This window comes from Saccoglossus kowalevskii, chromosome 14 (genome assembly GCF_978046115.1).
Source record: "Saccoglossus kowalevskii chromosome 14, keSacKowa6.1, whole genome shotgun sequence".
Taxonomy (NCBI): domain Eukaryota; kingdom Metazoa; phylum Hemichordata; class Enteropneusta; family Harrimaniidae; genus Saccoglossus; species Saccoglossus kowalevskii.
In genome coordinates, this window is record NC_140654.1 from 12,173,394 (window position 1) to 12,193,268 (window position 19,875).

General features: G+C 36.4%; 1 protein-coding gene and 1 long non-coding RNA gene across 2 annotated transcripts in view; one reads left to right on the forward strand and one right to left on the reverse strand.

The window, feature by feature from the left end:
* LOC146734455 (uncharacterized) overlaps nucleotides 1-19,875 on the reverse strand; it is a 396,802-nt gene that overhangs the window by 124,979 nt on the left and 251,948 nt on the right. The window lies entirely within an intron of this gene.
* Nucleotides 4,213-19,875, forward strand: part of LOC100371470 (gamma-aminobutyric acid type B receptor subunit 1-like) — an 84,543-nt gene continuing 68,880 nt past the window's right edge. Inside the window, exon 1 of the mRNA XM_078011078.2 lies at nucleotides 4,213-5,350. Coding sequence (XP_077867204.2) covers nucleotides 5,093-5,350 — 258 coding nt within the window. The 5' untranslated portion in view covers nucleotides 4,213-5,092. The remainder of the gene's footprint in view (nucleotides 5,351-19,875) is intronic.

Genomic DNA, 19,875 nt, shown 5'->3' on the forward strand with positions numbered 1-19,875 from the left:
GTGGTAGTTGTTTAAACCAGAGTAACCAACGGTAGACATATTCCAAAAAGACAGACATGGATGCTTAAATAAGCAACATTCGCTTGGTGACTCCAATTATTTTTACACATTAAATCTTCATTGGCTCAGTGTACAGCATATATACTTAAAATACAATTGGACGAGATCTCGTTCAGGGCGAGAGTGCCACGAAACTTGTTTGTGTCCCTCGAATAGTGTGATTCTATATCGTCATTGCGCTCTATGTAATCATGCATTTTATAACAGCGGATATCATTTAGGGAAAAACTAGTCTATTGATTTTCTCGCATTTGCGTCTAATGTCTATTCTGAATACTTTTATTTATGAATAGATTGCTTGTTGGGTACTTCGGATATTAAACCATAAAAATTAATAAAACTATTTCGTTTCAGTTCGGTATTTAATCTCTATAAATATTTTAAATATGAAGGGAATGCCTTTGTTGCACTGAATAGAAACATCTCGTTTCAGTTCGAATTGTGAAATTTATAAATATTATTGAAGATGAAGGGAATGCCTTTGTTGCGATGGGAGTAAATTTACAGTTATTCATGACATGGCAATCAAAATCACGATAATAAAAAAATCACAATTCACAATAATAACACTGATACGAAATGTCATATTATCTATAATTACTGTTGAATTTGACGCATGTAATTATTCAGGCAGCATGTTTTGTTACTTGTCAGCTGTCTTGATTTGGTTTATTATTTACAACCCATCACTATTTAGCTCAGGTAAATCAATTCCTAGTATTTGCATTGCATTTTGGGTAAAATTATAGTAGTTGTCCGGACATGCTTTACTTCTGTATATAAGTATATTTGGTTTTGTGGCATCCCGTAGTTTTCATTTATTTTCAGTCTATCTATTTCTTTTTGATGAATGCCAATCCCAATTTATCCACTTGCAAATGAGTATTTACATTGTGATATGTCATATATTTAATTTGATAACAAACCGGTAACAAGAAAATGAAGATTCAATGGTCAATAATTTATTTTCAGTTGCCTAGGTGCTGTTTGTATGTGCATTGAAGCTGCCTAGGCCCTGGTTGCATATGCGCACATAAGAATATCCTAACATTTTACAATATGTGTTTTGTTTTGGTATTATTGTAGTCATTTTAGTTCATAATTGTGAATTAGTAAAAATAAATGTAGCTGTTATTGCTGTAACATTAAATCGCGATGGTCCTCGCGCAGCGCATGTTCGAATTTCATGTAAATAAATAATGTATTTCCGCGCATTGTATACGTCGCTATGAGTCCCATATCGAACAGGACGCGGCACGACGACTGCCGCCCTTTAAATATATCACTAACTTTTGTACTGTAACAGATAAGTTGGAGCTTTTGTCTGGCAAATAATAATGATGAAACTGACAATTGTTCTTTACTCCGCAACTCTGTTCTTGGCATGGGTAGAACTAGAACGACGTCACTGAAATATACATATAATGAAATCTGCCTATTAGGCTTCTTAACACTTGCATAAATAATTAACAAACAACAACTTTCGCTATAGTAAGTAATAATAAAACAATAAGTAAAATACTGGTAAATATGACTTGTGTTGTTTCGGTGATTTGTGATGGGGAGAATATTTTGGAGTTATAACTATTTTATGTTGTATATATCCCATTGGAGTAATGTTGCTTCTTTCTTTCATTGCGCCTATATGTCTATACACTGCACACTCGTGTGTGTGCCGTGTGTTCGTTATATCTTTTCTTCACTGATGTGACTGTCCCATGAGTCGTTTGTTTTTTGATTGGCCTTCCTCAGGTGCATCATCATTTGACTATTATTAAATTGCAATTCTTGTGTCACTTACATTTGTTAATTAAAATGATAGAATCAAGGCCACCACAAATTGTGTTTATTGGTTATTCTATTCTAAGCCTTGCAAGAGTTCCACGGCCACTGCTGATCACATAATTACTTCTAGTCGTTTGTGTGTTTGTTGTCCATTGTTTTATTGGAGTTCTAACCGTCTTTCATAAAATATGGCCTTGATGAATAATATAGCGTAATGACATTTTTGTTTACTTTTCAAACGATAGGTTCTATATCCATAACTGTCAGTGATGTAAACATTATGACAAGCGATAGGCTACCTTTAGTTTCATCATAACCGAAATGCAAATATTGAAAATAAACATCTAATAAAATACAAGTTAATTACAACAGTTTCTATCGAATTACGCAATGAAGTCAATTAAGTTACCAAAGAAAATTTGATATTTAGCATATTAAAAAAATGAACAGTTTTTTTGTAATCAATGATCCGATTTGTTAATATAATAACGTTATATAATGAAACTAGCCACGGATATTGATCTCCACACGCTATAGTTGAGACACGCTTATCTATTTGCTGCATATCTCCGTGTAGCACACCTACACGGATAAATCGACGTGATCTATGCGATGAAACAAAATGAAGCCAGTCAATGCAGCTTGATAGCTGTCAAATACTGTTAGATATTGAGTTCTACCTCTCAGTCATTTAAAAATGGATAGAAAATTGTTCCTACTGGCTAAAAATAACCATCGGTTAAAGCGGAGCAGTCGTCACCTGCGCATGCATCAGATGGGCATAGCGTGTCTTTGTTTACAAACAAGCGTCTTATCGTTTTGGCGTGTGTTGTTATCGTCGCTTGCGACTCAATTCCCGCGCGTGCGCAGGTGACGACCATCCCGCTTTAATCAACAATCATGTAACAGTTTTGAAACAAAATAACGTGATTCTTCTTTCGTTTTTATTTGTTTAGTGTGTATAACCGCGAACGACACGTGAATAAATTACACGTCATTTATATTATTAATCTTTACAGACGTTTCTACATGAAATTTGAGATTTCTTCCTAAATCCACTCGCTCAAGGTGATGACTTGTTGACATGTTAGAAGTAAATAAGCCGAGAGTTATAATATCCACAGTACATTACATTAATTGGTTGTAAACTCACCATGCTGGTTTACTTCAGAATGTCGATGTCCTAATTTCGAGCGAAACTGTAGTGTTCCTTTGTTCCCACTCAGAGATACCCGGAAACGAATGGATGTCAATGATGACACTCTTTCATCGTTATACACAAATGTTTTGCGAATTCTTAAGTCGACCTGGATGACTACAAACAAACGAATTGTTTCTATTTCTATATCGCTACTATAGAAATGAATATACGAATGGTATAGATATTCGTGTCCCCCGTCACGAAATTGATGATACGGCGTGCATGGTGACTTGAAATGTGACTTGTTTTTTCCTCACATTTTTCAACATAGATAACGTCCTATGTTCCTATGCGTTCTCTATTATTTTTTAAAATCACTGTTTAAGTTTCAATAAATCGAAAAAAAAATTGTGTGGTTCAGGTGAACAATTTAATCTTCCAGTTCGATTTTAAATATCCAACAAACCACTTTACATTTATTACCGAGTTGAAAGTTAACTCCTTAACCTTGAATGTGATATATCTTTTTAGTTTCTCTTGTTCACTACATCTACTTTTAAAATTCCATGTAAACCAACACATTAAATTTCAGAGGCGTTGTATGGGACCCACGTCAACACGATTGTGTGGCGCATTGAACAGTATTTATGCCGTCGTTTGCCTCGCGTTAAAACGCAAACTGGAAGTAATCATGCATATTTAATAGTAAGTCGGGATACGGTGTATTGGCGTCCCATTGTACCAAGCTTTTATAATTAATGACAGTAATTTGCGATAGGAAATCATTCCTTTATGTGGGAGTTGCAAATCGTATTGTCTCCATAAATATAATTGTTATATAAAGTCGATATAATGCCATTGTATACGGGAGTATACACTTTATAACGGAATTCTTTTGTATACGAGAATGTACACTTCATTAATTATGCAAAACATGATTACATTCACTCAGTTTTACATTCGAGCTCACTATATTTTTGATATTATCGCAGATCATGCTTGAATAAGTGACGTCGTTTAACCAAGGTTCTGATCTGATATTTCAAAAATGTTTTGACGCATGTTGGAATCGTCATATATACATCTATAAAAACACGCGTGATAGTGCGTGTAATGGGAGCTCCCCGTAAACAAAAAGGTTCGGGGTAAATGTGCGCGAACTCACAGCAAGGAGTTATCACTTACATATTATTTTATATTGTAGGATTACATTGTGTGTGTTACCATGGAAACCTACATGAGGCTATGGGCGCATTCGCAACGATCTAAAAGTGGAAGGAGCGACGGTCACCGTACTGAATGTATTCTGTTCTGAAATCTACACCTTTGGCATATAGCTAGGAAATTATAGTTAGTGCGTAGACCAGTGCACAACACGACAGTGGTGCAGACACTGCAATGCATTAATAACGGCATTAGCATCGGTAAAGAATTTACCTGTTATTCTCGAAAACTCAGCTAGTCGATTGTTGGTCCGCTATATATTCGACGACGGAGAGACCACCGTGACAAAAATTACGCAAAACTATATTACTTATTTACGTCGTGAGAACCATTCACTAACAATCTATTTGATGGAGAATTACTGCCTAGCTGTCTCCGGTATACGTAATATATTCGATTTATCGCGCCAACTCGTATAGGTCTCCCGCAAGTCAATGTTCCACTGCCATTGAATGGCACCCAGTGCAAGTGATTACAACGATTTTTTGAGTTGACAATAGGAAAATCAGTAAGTTTGGACTTTATATATACGACTGGTTAATGTCATCTATATTTAGCGATAACTGATCCGTTTCTTTGTGTTCTTTTTTTTGTTGGTCTGTGATTTTGTAGTCTGGAGACGTGATACACGGGAGCTTGGTCATATCTGTGGTATCACGTATGTTAATTTCAGGAGGCGCACAGGCCGATTAGGAATTCATGTCACGTACGTTCGAAGTCAAGGCATTCAAACTGACAAATCTATGTTCCTATCGCTAGGAGTTTTGAGGTATACTTTACAAAATACATTTATCAAGAGCACTTATTCTTGAAAGCCGAGTTAGCTGTCAGTATACAGCTAGTATCAGCGTGAATTGCAGTCGCCGCTTCATACTTACCAGCATGACGAAAACGCGGCTGTTATTCAGCGCTATTGCGGCAATGTGTCTGATCTTAGCAGAGTTCTCACAGCCATCCGTAGAGGCAATCTCCGATGTCTACATTCTTGGCCTTTTCCCGATGACAGGATCTTGGGCTGGCGGACAGGGTCAGTATCCGGCGATTCAGCTCGGAATCGAACACATCAACTCTGATGCGAGCCTCCTGAGCGATTATCGAATAGTTTTGAAACCGGACGGAGTAGAAGATGCCGATACCTGGGTAAGTACTGCTTTTATTTATTTACCTTGCAAAGTCGAATAGATAATGTACACGACAATGAGAATTTTGTATATTTCTGTTTGATATTGCGTACAGCAAATACACATATATACATATAATGAATTAGAAAATGCGCATGCACTTTGCATAAACAGTACGTACAAAAAATTCAATGCGCACGCGCATTTGCCTAGATCGAACGAATGTTATTTTGTGCATGTCAAATACATGGTTTGAGGATGGCGATGATCAAATGGGCCTGTCAACTTAAATTAAACTTTAAATAGAGAGAGACCTTGGTTATTTCACTGTTGGGGAGGGGGTAGGGGATGTTCCACTTATAGAAAGCGTGTAATGGACGCGCATCCCAATAAATTAGATGTACCGCTATACATTTATCCAAAAGAACAGGCCAAAAATTCTATGTATGGAAGATTGCCGTTATTTTAAGTAAGGAATACATTGGGTAGAGATTTGATCCCACATTACAAACTTGAACGTTATCATTGCGTCGTACATGTGCATACATATGGTTGTTCGGGATTGCCTCGTAGTTGAGTTTTTGCTGTTTTTTCTCGGGTTTAGCTGTTTTCACCAGCTTTTCGACCGGCGTTCTAAAACAGCTTGCACAGAGCCCATAGAAAAAAATGCTACAGTGGCGCGCGTCTTAGCAACATAGAATGTTCTGTGATGTAGCTCCGTCCCCGAGAATGGCGTGACATCATCAATGACACGTTTAGTGTCTTTCGATTTTCATTTTGATTATAATAATATGTAATTTGCATTTTATTTGTAATTATAATACCTAGAAAAATGTGATGGAAGATATGCCACCGTTCTTTCTTTCTTTTGTAAATTGAATAGAAAAAGACAAGAAGAAGGATTGATTTAGGACTGCAACTAAAATATACGTCTTTATCATCACTATGATACAGATTGCGCCACGTACACTGAGAGCACGCTGTGATGCTGATTACGCGCACGTACACTAAATACACGCCCGCGGCGTTTACTTGCTGACGTGAAAACAACTCGTGTCTGCTAAAAATAGTGGAACATGAACCGTGATAGACGACTTAAAGACCAGCTGACACGACACAAGACTAATATAGCAGTGACATCCCGGCGCCTTTACACCGCCTGCTTGAGTTAATTACAAATTGCAGTTAATATGAGGAAATGCGAAACTAACTGTTGTAGGCGTAGACAAATAGCTGGCCGTATTGCAAGACTTGTGCTTTATAGCATGCAATGTGACAGCATTAGACGAATCGGCTTCTTAACAAAATGACTCCATGATCATTTCCGTTATTCTAAAGTGATGTCATATCCGGGTCATAATTCTGGTCTGCCCTAAATGATCAATATTACGAGATGAGCAAGCTGAAAAGTTATTATTGTGTCTATCTAGTCACACTAAATCCTGTGATACCGTACACACGATGCTGTAATACACACAACATACCCACATGTTATGATAATAAAATCCATTCAACGAGAACTATGTTTATAAGATGACTTCTTATATTTCCAAGACGTATCTAATTTTTCTCGATGTGTAGGATGACAACAAAGTTGTTTTAACTGTCGATATTATTGACCCATCTGATCTATTACATTAATGCCGAGATCGTCAATTTTTAAATGTCTCAGTTTTACATCGTATCGCTGTCATATGGCCTACATTCACATTGATGATATAATGGACTACATTGTGGAATGCCATTTCAGATCTCCCGATGTACAATATTATCACATTGTCTGACAAATGAAGCCGAATAAGCCACATAGACAGTGCAATAATGGAAACCTAGCTGAGTATTCACAGTACCTTAGTTCGCCATTCAAAACCACAACACGCATTTAAGGCTTTGTTATTTTAATAAAATATTAATTATAATAATAAATTCAGGCAAACCGCAAAATACAACGGGATGTTTTCTGTACCATCTAGCTTGTCATTTCTGTAATTTAAAAATGGATTGACCTTGGTTAAACAAAAGATCCATCACGTACAGTTCTGGAACAGTGGGTCTAACAAACGATCGTAAAATATCAATTATATGTCTTAACATTTAATTACCGATGTTTTGGACATAATATCGTGTAATAAAGTGGTTTTCAAAAAAAAAAAATGTGTGAATGTTGGCGAAACGTAGTTCTCTAAAAAAAACACAATAAAAACACGAAAGTGTCAACGTAAACATTGTAGATGTTGTTTTGATCCATGTAATGTGTTACTGAAAACTACAATGGTAACAATTTCTGTAAGGATCTAATCTCACAATACAAGACATTTACACACTTGTATGTTTTGTTGACTTGAGTAACATTCAATAGAACGGACAGAAAACCATGTACTTTTTAAGATTATTGACACCAATTAGCAGTGGGATAGCATAGGGAACATGACATCACACAATTTATTTCACTACCCTATATTTCTTCTTCTTAAGATTCTATGCTGCTATGCTCAGCACAACAAAACAGTGACTGACATTTCTAACCAGAACGTGAACAACCAAAAGCAGTTCAGTAGCTGCATTAATTTGTATACTGTCTGAATGAAGGAGTCCAGATAAATTAATACTTAAATGTACTTACTTGTAATTAAATTGAGATAAGAGCTTCTCTCTTTATTAAAAACATAAAATAGAAATTTACCAATTTGAAGGTTACTCAGTGCTCAGACTGTCTGATATATGGATATAGACCTGTTGTATATTCCAGCAATGTGAATGTAATCACGTATTGCGCAGTGTTAATTATATTGTAGGAGAAAGTACTATTTTGTTTCAATACTACCCGAGTTGACAACTCAGAGTTTTTGATCGGGAAGAGAGATATTTTGTTTAATTCGTGTTCGAATGTTAACGCAATAAGCTGATAATCATACATTTAAATACATGCAGTATAGTTGTCGTGATATATTGATCTACGTTAAGATATTTTAACACGATAAAAGAAACAGTATATTGTAATAGGTCATTTCTGAACGGTAATTATATATCAATGTTTTCACTGCGTTCTTAGAATTTTGAAATAATTGTAGTTTCATCTCCACCTCCCTGGTTGTAGTATACGTTAACACACCCGTAATGACTTAACAACGCACTTTGTTATCAACCTTGCAGATTATCTTTGTTAGTATTTAATGCCAAAACGTCGCCATTGTCTTTCATTTTGGTATTAGAATTTGCAGTTGAAAACTACCATTAATAATACCATTTTTTCCTATAGATTAATTAGATATATCATGGATTATTTAAAGGGATTAAAGTGCGATGGTCGTCACGCAGCGCATGTTCGAAATTCACGTAAACAAACAATGCATTTTACACGCCTTGTATACGTCGTTATGAACAGGACGCGGCACGACGACCATCGTCTTTTAAAGTATAAAAAGCTCACTTTGATGCCAAGAATCACTACCACAGTTATCAAAGTACAAAGTAACCAGAGTTTAACAATATTTTCATAATGAGATAAATGACCTCCATTTTCTAATATGTTTATTTCATCTAAACTTACCTTGCGTGCATACCTGTCATAATAGCAATATTTGAATTGGTTTTTAGTCTCTGCATTTTGGCATTTATTTCGAAATGTTGTTTTAAAAATTACGACATCACATTCCAAAAAAGATAGTTATATTTGTTATTTGTTACCTTAATATTTTCTATTATTGTCATAATTGTCTTTCTCATTCACGTCCAGAAAGAAAATTTCAGATACTGGCAACGTATGTTACCATGGTAGCACGGTATGAATGAATAAAAACAAAACAACCATATATTCAATGTGTAAAACAAGATTCAGTCTCTCCAATGCTTCAACGTTATACCAGGACTACAATACGAACAAGGGTGTTCAAGTCCAAATACAACCCAAATGGGGCGGATGTGTTTGCTTTCATCATAGCATCAAACCAATTACATTTAAGCAGTGTCACCTTGAATATAATATCAACTAGGCTGCATTTTACAACAATTCGAATTCAGAAAAACCAATAAAATCCATCTGAATTATAGCTCGACGTACGCGTACTTTATTTGAACTATGTATCCTCCATTATATTGCCATTGCGTGGTTAAAATTAGTGCCGCTCTATTCCGTTTACCTGGCAATTTCAATAGTTATGGACCTGAAGAAAGAAACAACAGGTTCTTTTACTAAACACTCATCAAACACAGTAGCCTTAATGATACACCCTGTGCGTAACCATGACAACCCCACTAAGTAGTTGACCCTTAACACAGGTAATTTAATTTCAAATCACCATAGCCTACTTAACGGTATTGTCCGTAGTTTACGATATCGTAACGTTAAAACGCGCATATCAAGGCATTTACGGTCAGTGTTTCCCTTTACATCGGTGCACCAACATTTTCATTAGATGAATCAGGATTCGCTTCAGTAGCTTGCTTTCCCTCTTTTGATAATGGTAATAGTCATGTTTTAATTGTTTTGGAAAAGTAAATTTTTTAAGTAGCCAACTGACACGTCTACGGCGAGTAGTTAAGTTAAGTGGCGATATTGGTGAGATTTATGTACTGTGGTGATATTGGTGAGATTTATATACTGTGGTGATATTGGTGAGATTTATATACTGTGGTGATATTGGTGAGATTTATGTACTGTGGTGATATTGGTGAGATTTATGTACTGTGGTGATATTGGTGAGATTTATGTACTGTGGTGATATTGGTGAGATTTATGTACTGTGGTGATATTGGTGAGATTTATGTACTGTGGCGATGTTGGTGAGATTTATGTACTGTGGTGATATTGATGAGATTTATGTACTGTGGTGATATTGGTGAGATTTATGTACTGTGGTGATATTGGTGAGATTTATGTACTGTGGTGATATTGGTGAGATTTATGTACTGTGGTGATATTGGTGAGATTTATGTACTGTGGTGATATTGGTGAGATTTATGTACTGTGGTGATATTGGTGAGATTTATGTACTGTGGTGATATTGGTGAGATTTATGTACTGTGGTGATATTGGTGAGATTTATGTACTGTGGTGATATTGGTGAGATGTATGTACTGTGGTGATATTGGTGAGATGTATGTACTGTGGTGATATTGGTGAGATGTATGTACTGTGGTGATATTGGTGAGATGTATGTACTGTGGTGATATTGGTGAGATGTATGTACTGTGGTGATATTGGTGAGATGTATGTACTGTGGTGATATTGGTGAGATGTATGTACTGTGGTGATATTGGTGAGATGTATGTACTGTGGTGATATTGGTGAGATGTATGTACTGTGGTGATATTGGTGAGATGTATGTACTGTGGTGATATTGGTGAGATGTATGTACTGTGGTGATATTGGTGAGATTTATGTACTGTGGTGATATTGGTGAGATTTACGTACTGTGGTGATATTGGTGAGATTTACGTACTGTGGCGATATTGATGAGATTTATGTACTGTGGCGATATTGATGAGATTTATGTACTGTGGCGATATTGATGAGATTTATGTACTGTGGCGATATTGGTGAGATTTATGTACTGTGGTGATATTGGTGAGATTTATGTACTGTGGTGATATTGGTGAGATTTATGTACTGTGGTGATATTGGTGAGATTTATGTACTGTGGTGATATTGGTGAGATTTATGTACTGTGGTGATATTGGTGAGATTTACGTACTGTGGTGATATTGGTGAGATTTACGTACTGTGGTGATATCGGTGAGATTTACGTACTGTGGTGATATCGGTGAGATTTATGTACTGTGGTGATATTGGTGAGATTTACGTACTGTGGTGATATTGGTGAGATTTACGTACTGTGGTGATATTGGTGAGATTTATGTACTGTGGTGATATTGGTGAGATTTACGTACTGTGGTGATATTGGTGAGATTTGTGTACTGTGGTGATATTGGTGAGATTTGTGTACTGTGGTGATATTGGTGAGATTTATGTACTGTGGTGATATTGGTGAGATTTATGTACTGTGGTGATATTGGTGAGATTTATGTACTGTGGTGATATTGGTGTGTGTGAACTTTGTGTGGACATCTATCATTTCTTTTTAATTTCCTGATGAGAGTTTTAATCCTCTCGTTTAATAGACGCGGTAAAAATGGTATTGTCGACTTCTTTGCAGTAAAATACTTGTCTGATACATTCTGAAATCTGTGACCATGCGAATGAACCGATATGACTGAAGAGGTGTGTCGGCCGTCAGGTCGCTTGCTTCACAATTCAAATAAATCAGACACGCATTGTGTATGAACTTTGACAAATTTGTTACTCGACATATGCTAAGCTTTCATGCCGTATGTAACGGGCAATAATGAATGGCCACTTGAATCGACCGCAGAATAGCACGCATTGTTGACTGGTCTAAACAACGTGGCTGTCAATTTGACGACCATTTACCGTCGTTATAGGGCAGGTTATATGTACATAGGTCTACTGGAACAAACATTCCAAGCACAGTAATTGTGACCAACACAGACACAGACACAGTAATTTGTGTTCATCATTTACATCGGGACCATTAAATCCAAGGATAATTCCCGTGAGTTCGTGGGAAGGGGAAAACAGATAAATTCTGAGAGTGTTGACCTCCCCAAACCCTATAAAAGCGAATTATTACAACGTGATCATGTAGGGGTATATGACATATGCTAGTAGGATTCATGTTTCAATGCAATCTGATTGAAATCTGGTGTATTGAACAACATTCATTTCTTTTTAAATTTCATATATATTTCATTTTTGTTTTACTATAATTTTACTATTTTTTTAAATGTTTATGAGAAGGACTAATTAAAGTACATTTACGCACATAGTGAAGACGGCGCACTGTGTAGACAGTGCTAAATGTAGAATCAGTGACTCGACACACCGGAAGTGTGATTTGTTCCGTTACCCATGAAAGATAACTGAGATTGCAGCTAATTTGGGCTTAATTGAAATTATGATGGGTAGATTTTATACTTGATTCACGATGTTCCGAGGCCAATCGTTCATAAACTAGCCTCGGCAAATCTCACATAATATTTAGAAATCAGTCGTTTTTGAAAACTGTATACAGGATATGGAAGCGTAATATTATAATATACATTGTTTAAAACACCATTGCGTAATGTCTGAATGATTCAATATTTGTTTGTTTGGAAAGGAATGATATGACGTCATCACCGAGAACGACGTGAGTATTTGTGTCCGCTGCTACTCAGTACGCCCCCACCGTTGTCAAAACAAAGATGGTCCCTGCCAATGAAAATATGTCCGGCTTTATAATATTTATACCAATCTTGTCGTACGATCCCTAGTTCTGGCTGCACTGTTATTCGCGTTATACTACTCTTTCTCCTGTCGATATTGTTGTAAACATGCCTTCTTTTCTCGTGAACGGACACACTCCCAGGCACAAACTGTACGAGTTACTAGTAAATCGGACAATTTTGAAAACAAAACAAATATCAAACTTAAATCTGACATCGCTATCGATTGTCAGGCGGGTGTGGTGGCAGGGGAGGGTATGACGATTTTGAAATATGTTTTTATTGACAAATACTGTGAAAAACTGTTTATGCAATCCAATTCTATGCATTCTAAAAGTTGTGTACTAAAAATGCTTGTTAATGACTTTTAACTCTCCCGATTTCAGAACAGTAAAATTTGAAGATAATCCACTGTGACATTTTGTCAAAAGCTCCACTTTTCTAGTTATATATTTTGGTAACTTTTCAGGTGTTGGTGCTTCACACGCAGATATGTAGTCGTGCTGGGCGCAGTGCGTCGTGTTTATTAGTCGTACTGAATGTAACGCGGTAAACATGCACATGTTTATTAGTCGCACTGAATGTAACGCGTGAAACATGCACATATTTATTAGTCGCGCTGAATGTAACGCGGTAAACATACACATGTTTATTAGTCGTACTGAATGTAACGCGGTAAACATACACATGTTGATTAGTCGTACTGAATGTAACGCGTGAAACATACACATGTTTATTAATCGCACTGAATGTAACGCGTGAAACATGCACATATTTATTAGTCGTACTGAACTGAACGCGTGAAACATGCACATATTTATTAGTCGTACTGAACACAACGCGTGAAACATACACATGTTTATTAGTCGCACTGAATGTAACGCGTGAAACATGCACATATTTATTAGTCGCACTGAATTCAACGCGTGAAACATGCACATATTTATTAGTCGTATTGAACGCAACACGTGAAACATGCACATATTTATTAGTCGTATTGAACGCAACACGTGAAACATGCACATATTTATTAGTCGTACTGAACGCAACACTTGAAACATTCACATAGTCGCACTGAATATAACGCGTGAAACATGCACATATTTATTAGTCGCACTGAATTCAACGCGTGAAACATGCACATATTTATTAGTCGTATTGAACGCAACACGTGAAACATGCCCATATTTATTAGTCGTATTGAACGCAACACGTGAAACATGCACATATTTATTAGTCGTGCTGAATGCTACGCGTAAAACATGCACATATTTATTAGTCGTACTGAATGCTACGCGTTAAACATGCACATATTTATTAGTCGTACTGAATGCAACGCGTGAAACATGCACATATTTATTAGTCGTACTGAATGCTACGCGTTAAACATGCACATATTTATTAGTCGTACTGAATGCAACGCGTGAAACATGCACATATTTATTAGTCGTACTGAATGCTACGCGTGAAACATGCACATATTTATTAGTCGTACTGAATGCAACGCGTGAAACATGCACATATTTATTAGTCGTACTGAACGCAACGCGTGAAGCATGCACATATTTATTAGTCGTACTGAACGCAACGCTTGAAACATGCACATATTTATTAGTCGTACTGAATGCAACACGTGAAACATGCCCATATTTATTAGTCGTACTAGGAACAGCGTGTGAAACATTCACACATTCAATAGTCGTGCTGAACGCAACGCTTGAAACATTCACATACTTATTAGTCGTACTTGGCACATCGTGTGAAACATTCACATATTTATAGACCGCATCGAGTGAAATATACACATGCGTTCACAATTATTCCTCAGTACATATTCGCTGTTGCAATGCTGCATCATTAATTTTGGCTTTCACAATTTTTCGCCAGATCTGAAGGCCTTTGACGCAATGTCTGGCTAAGCTGAGTGGCGTGGATAGGCGTGGACTGGTTTCACGCTCTCTGCACCTAACATTTTCGTTTAATAATCATCCTTTTTGGGAGATGCGCGGTGGCCGAGGGGAAGACATACTGTGACGTGAAGCACGCACGCAGTACACGTTTACTTACATTACCATGCAGTTTATTCGGTGTTTTTCACTTGCACATATTTATCTGTCTTACTGGGCATAACGCCCGAAACCTGCATATAAGTGTTAATCATACTGGACGCAGCGCTTGATTAATTCTTTCTTTTGTGAAATAGAAAATTGGATTGATGATAAAAAACAAAACAATGTACACTCCTTTTGTTTTACCATAAGACTTAATTCACATTCGAGTAGTTATTTTTTTTTAAATATTTTAGTTAAAGCTTTTGTTAAATTGTCGATCCTGTGTTATTAAATGTGTGATTGACATGTTCTATCATTTTTTATTATGTTATTTATATTTAATCAGACATTGTGTAGTAGTTTATTGAAGGTCTTAAACAAAGCCGGACAAGTTTTATGTCCTGAATAGCTCTACTCAGTTTTTACTCGTAACGTATTTTGGGTATGATCGTAAAATAATGTGAGTGAATATTACAAATAACAAACACTGATTTGCGCATTTTATATGTGAGTATAAACTAAAGAAAAGAAATACCGCTAACATTTTATAGTCTAATATACATTGTTATTAAGTGCTTGTTACTTACATTTAAAATAGCTCGCTGACGATAAATCTACAATCCAATCGGATTGATGATTCATTCTCACGTGATCTGCTGTTTGGAGAGCGACGACCAATGGGCTTGTCGCACAGTGTAGTAATGATGTATATTCCATTGCATGCACGCTGTGTTAGTCAATACATCCAACATAACACGTAATGCAATCTCTTGTCACATAAGATATTATGTTGTTATTAGGGAGCTTGGTGCTCCACCTTTAAGTAAAGCCTTTAAGTTATTCGATGCCTCAGTTGTCCAAGTAGTGTGCTATTGAGGAGAATTGAGTGATTATTAGTTTGTTGTGAAAAGGGTGCAAATTTGTAGTTTTTTTTAGCTCCGCTGTCGACTTAGTCGAGCGGAGCTTATCATATGAGCGATTGTCCGTCGGCGTCTGTCGTCTGTGTAAACTTTTTACTTTTTCGACTTCTTCTTGAAAACTACAAGCCTGAATGCTTTGATACATATTGTCTATGTACCTTGGGTAGACCTCAAAGGGTATTGCTTTGATAATACATATATATGTGCTACATGTGGACCTCTTTCAGATTTGTTCATTTCGTGATGATATCTTCAATTCTCTAATTTTGATGAATATTTTTCTAATTTTTGGCAAAAAAACTGATATTTTCGACTTCTTGTTAAAATCTACAAGTCTGATTGCTTTGGCATTGCATATATAGATATTACATGTGGACCTATTTCAGATTTATTCATATGGCGATGATATCTTCAATTCTCCAATCTTGATGAATATTTTTCAAATTTTTGGCAAAAACTGATATTTTCGACTTCTTGTTAAAAACCGCAAGTCTGATTGCTTTGATGATATATATATCGGTACTACATATGGACCTCTCTCAGATTTGTTCATTTTGTGATGATATCTACAATTCTCTAATTTTGATGAATATTTTTGTCATTTTTGGTAAAAAGTGATATTTTCGACTTCTTGTTGAAAAACTGCAAGTCTGATTGCTTTAATACTATACATGTTGTTCATTTTCTTCAGTTCTTTAATTGAAATGTGCATTGCTAACAGCAGAGCTATCTCAGCCGACAGGCTGCTTGTTTTTATTAAGGGTTAACTGTAGTCTAACACTGTAGTACTTTTAGGTGAATTAGAAGATTTTCTATTTGTTGTACTTGCATGAAACGGTGTGGTTTATACTCTGGTTAAAAATGGATACGCATCGCAATCCTAGGGCTTGCTGGGAGATGGTCAAACGGTTTGACTCGACAGGAAGAGTTACGTGGGCTACACAGATCAGAGTCATTGTATCGATATGGTTTTGGAATTGTTCGGATTTAACAACAAGTGGGAGAAGCACGTTTTTTTTAGATTCATTTCGCGAAAGGTTACCGTCATGATGGTCGGCAGCGATACGTCAATCGAACGATTGCGTCATGATGTAAATTTCAAATCAAATGACCAGAATTGTATAATAATAACAATCTTTAGTGATATCGTATCCCCTCTGGGATCTAGATTAGAATACAATAAAGATATTAGGAACAATAAAAAACATAAGTAATAATAATGAAAAAAAGGAAATAAATAAATAGTAATACTGTGAAAATATTATTATATAAATATTTTTTGGTGTTATTTTGAGGCAGCTGGTAAATTGCTTTTCATGAAGTTTTCTCTTTTAGTGAAACAGTCGCTGATAAACTTGGCAATTGCTTGGACAGTTTCAGAAATTTTGTTATTGAGAAGTGCTTTCAGATTCCCGGATAAGTTTAAGTTTTCAAACAAAGCATCTCTTTCAAATTTGTACAGGTTACAATTGAAGAGGAAGTGTTCTTCCGTCTTCAATTTCATTGGAGTCACAGACAGGGCATGTTCTATTTAAGATATCTATGTTGTGATATCGCCCAACCTCAATCTGAAGTATGTGGGCACTTATCCTCAGTTTAGTCGTAGATGATCTGTGGATGGGGTTTTTAATAACTTCAAGGTATTTTTCAAGCGCAAAATCAGTTTTCAGCTGTCTGTAGGTACGAAGTTTATTTTTGTGATTAGAGCCTTTATTGTCATTATGCATTGTTTCTGTGCAGTGTTTCTCAAACATATTTTTTAGTTTTTTTGTAGCTAATGGGATAATACTGGTTTTTTCGCAAACATCACTAATTTCTAAAAGGTTCAGTAATTTTTTATGCCTGTGGTCCAATTACTGATGTTTTCTTTGTCCAAATTAGTGCCAAGTTTATAGGCCTCAGAGATCAGAGTGTTTTCATCCATGTGTTTTATTTTCAGCCAGTAATTAATCATATGTTTGATGCTTGAGATGATAAGTGGATATCTTCCCAGTTCAAGTGAACATGCCAAGTTTGTAGCTTTACAGTTTACTTGTAGTAGGTACTTGCACATTTTGTGATGTAATTTTTCCATAGGCAAGGATTGTTTAAACAAGTCTGTTGAGTGCATGTTAATAATATCGCTTGCCCAGATTTCACTACAGTAGAGTAAAATTGGTTTAACCATAGCATCAAACAATTTCAGTTGTGTTTTGATTGTAATATTTGGGTCTGCATAGAGTAATTGTTTTAGTTTAAAAAGTGCCTTCATTGCTCTGTGACTAAGGTCTTCTTGAGCTCTGTTCAGTTTACCAGTAGCATTGATTTTAACACCAAGGTAGGTGTATGATGAGACGTTTTCCAATTTTTGGCTATTAATTGTAATTATCATGTATTATGACCATAAAATTTAAATCTGCTCTGGCAAGACTTGAGTGTTCAATTCATGATTTGGCAGTGCGGGCAGGACGACATAGTAATCCAATAGTCTCTTTCCGCTTGAGATTTTATCTTCATTGACATAGTTTAGATTAAGCGTGAATGCCATTTGATTCAATTTTATCAGTTGCATGAACATTGTAGACTCGAATGGATTTTTCGCCGTTTACAACCAAAAACAAAATTACTTGTTCTATTAAAATCACAAAACTGAATATATACTTTCAATGTCCGTACACGGATCTTTCAAAATTCGTGACAACTTTATTTTAGTTAATATAAGCTGACTGCGAAGTATTAACCCAATTTTGTATTCTTTTAATTTAAATGATGTGCGAAGGACCAGGCATTTGAATAAACTACTAGTATATATTTTATTAGTACTCGGAAGGAGATTACGTCACTACTAATACATTAATTACTTCCGCTTGTTGGCTTCGGTATTTTTATATTCCACTTTAATACTATTATATTAGCTTTGCGCGCTTTGCCGTTTGTCAATAGGACAATAAACATAGCAGTAGTTCACACATCCCATGTTATTAACACATCGGAAGTCAAATCGTGTGTTTCCGCTTAAAAAAATACCCAAGAAGTAAAATTAATGTTCCACTTAATGAACCGACATACAATTAGCATAACTAACTCGTTAGTTGAATGCTGAATGGGTTTGAGAGTGAAACGTATTTCACCAAAGAATGGTTCGAAGTCAACACTAGAAACTTGCAGCCATTTTGGTGTATTTTCTTTGTGTCTATGTCAATTTACGAGACACACTCATAGGTACTAAAACGACAATATATAATGGCTTACACATGTTACTCCCAATGTGCTGGGTGACCCAATCGAAAGTGGCTGACTGCCTGGCCACTAAGTAGGCAGGCATGTACGTGTTCATGGCTGCATTTTGCACATGCGTCGGTTGCTTCCACTCACGGTGTGTGATGTGTAGTACACTAATAATACTCCCACGAATATCCTTTAGTTGAACTTTAAGGTGTACGTTCACTTTCTTTGGACACGTCTTATTTAATCGCAGTCTAATAGACCATGCGGGCTGGCTGATGCGGGTAATCTGGCCGATGACGTCACGGTCAGATATTGAATGACGCTACACATAGACACTTATCACAGCACTTTAAATCAGACATATACCAGCTATGGCGTGAATAACATATAGTGATCGTACCACTCTATACAGTAGTTATATTACCAGCCATAGTGCCATAGATATATAATGATTATACCACTACATTTCACTAATGGAATGGCTGAAATCATAGTTGTATCAGGGGGGAATTTTCTTCTACTCTGGGGTTCTCCACACGTGTCAGGGGGAATCTCGTCTCGTCTCTATGTCTCGTTCCCTTGAGGTGCGGGATCGGGAAAGTCACTTAAGCTCTACAGTCAAATAAGACACACACAACGAAATACGTTTCAGCTCTCGTCTTAGTCGATCAGTCAAGCACTCTATAAGACACAGCGCCCTGGGGAAAAGTCCCCAAGACTATCGCAAGGCTGACCCAAGACTCGCCCAAGACTGGACTCTCTACTGCGTCTCTCGTGGTGTACTCATCAAGACCAACTCAAACTCTCTTTATTCATTTTCAAAACTCTAACCAATTACAAGACAGTAAAAAGACTCTAGGGCGTAACCTTCAATCATAAAGCCAATTACACTAAGTACTGAATACGTCATATCTTTTGATTAATCGTTCACTACATTAATAACTACGGATACCAACTGTCAGAAATATAGTAGTCAGAATAGCGACGGTTATCTCGTAATTAGTTCCAAATCACTGAGCCAAGTTCCGTCCAAAACCTCACCTGCCTAAACGATGACAGACATAACGCAGCCATTCAGCTAA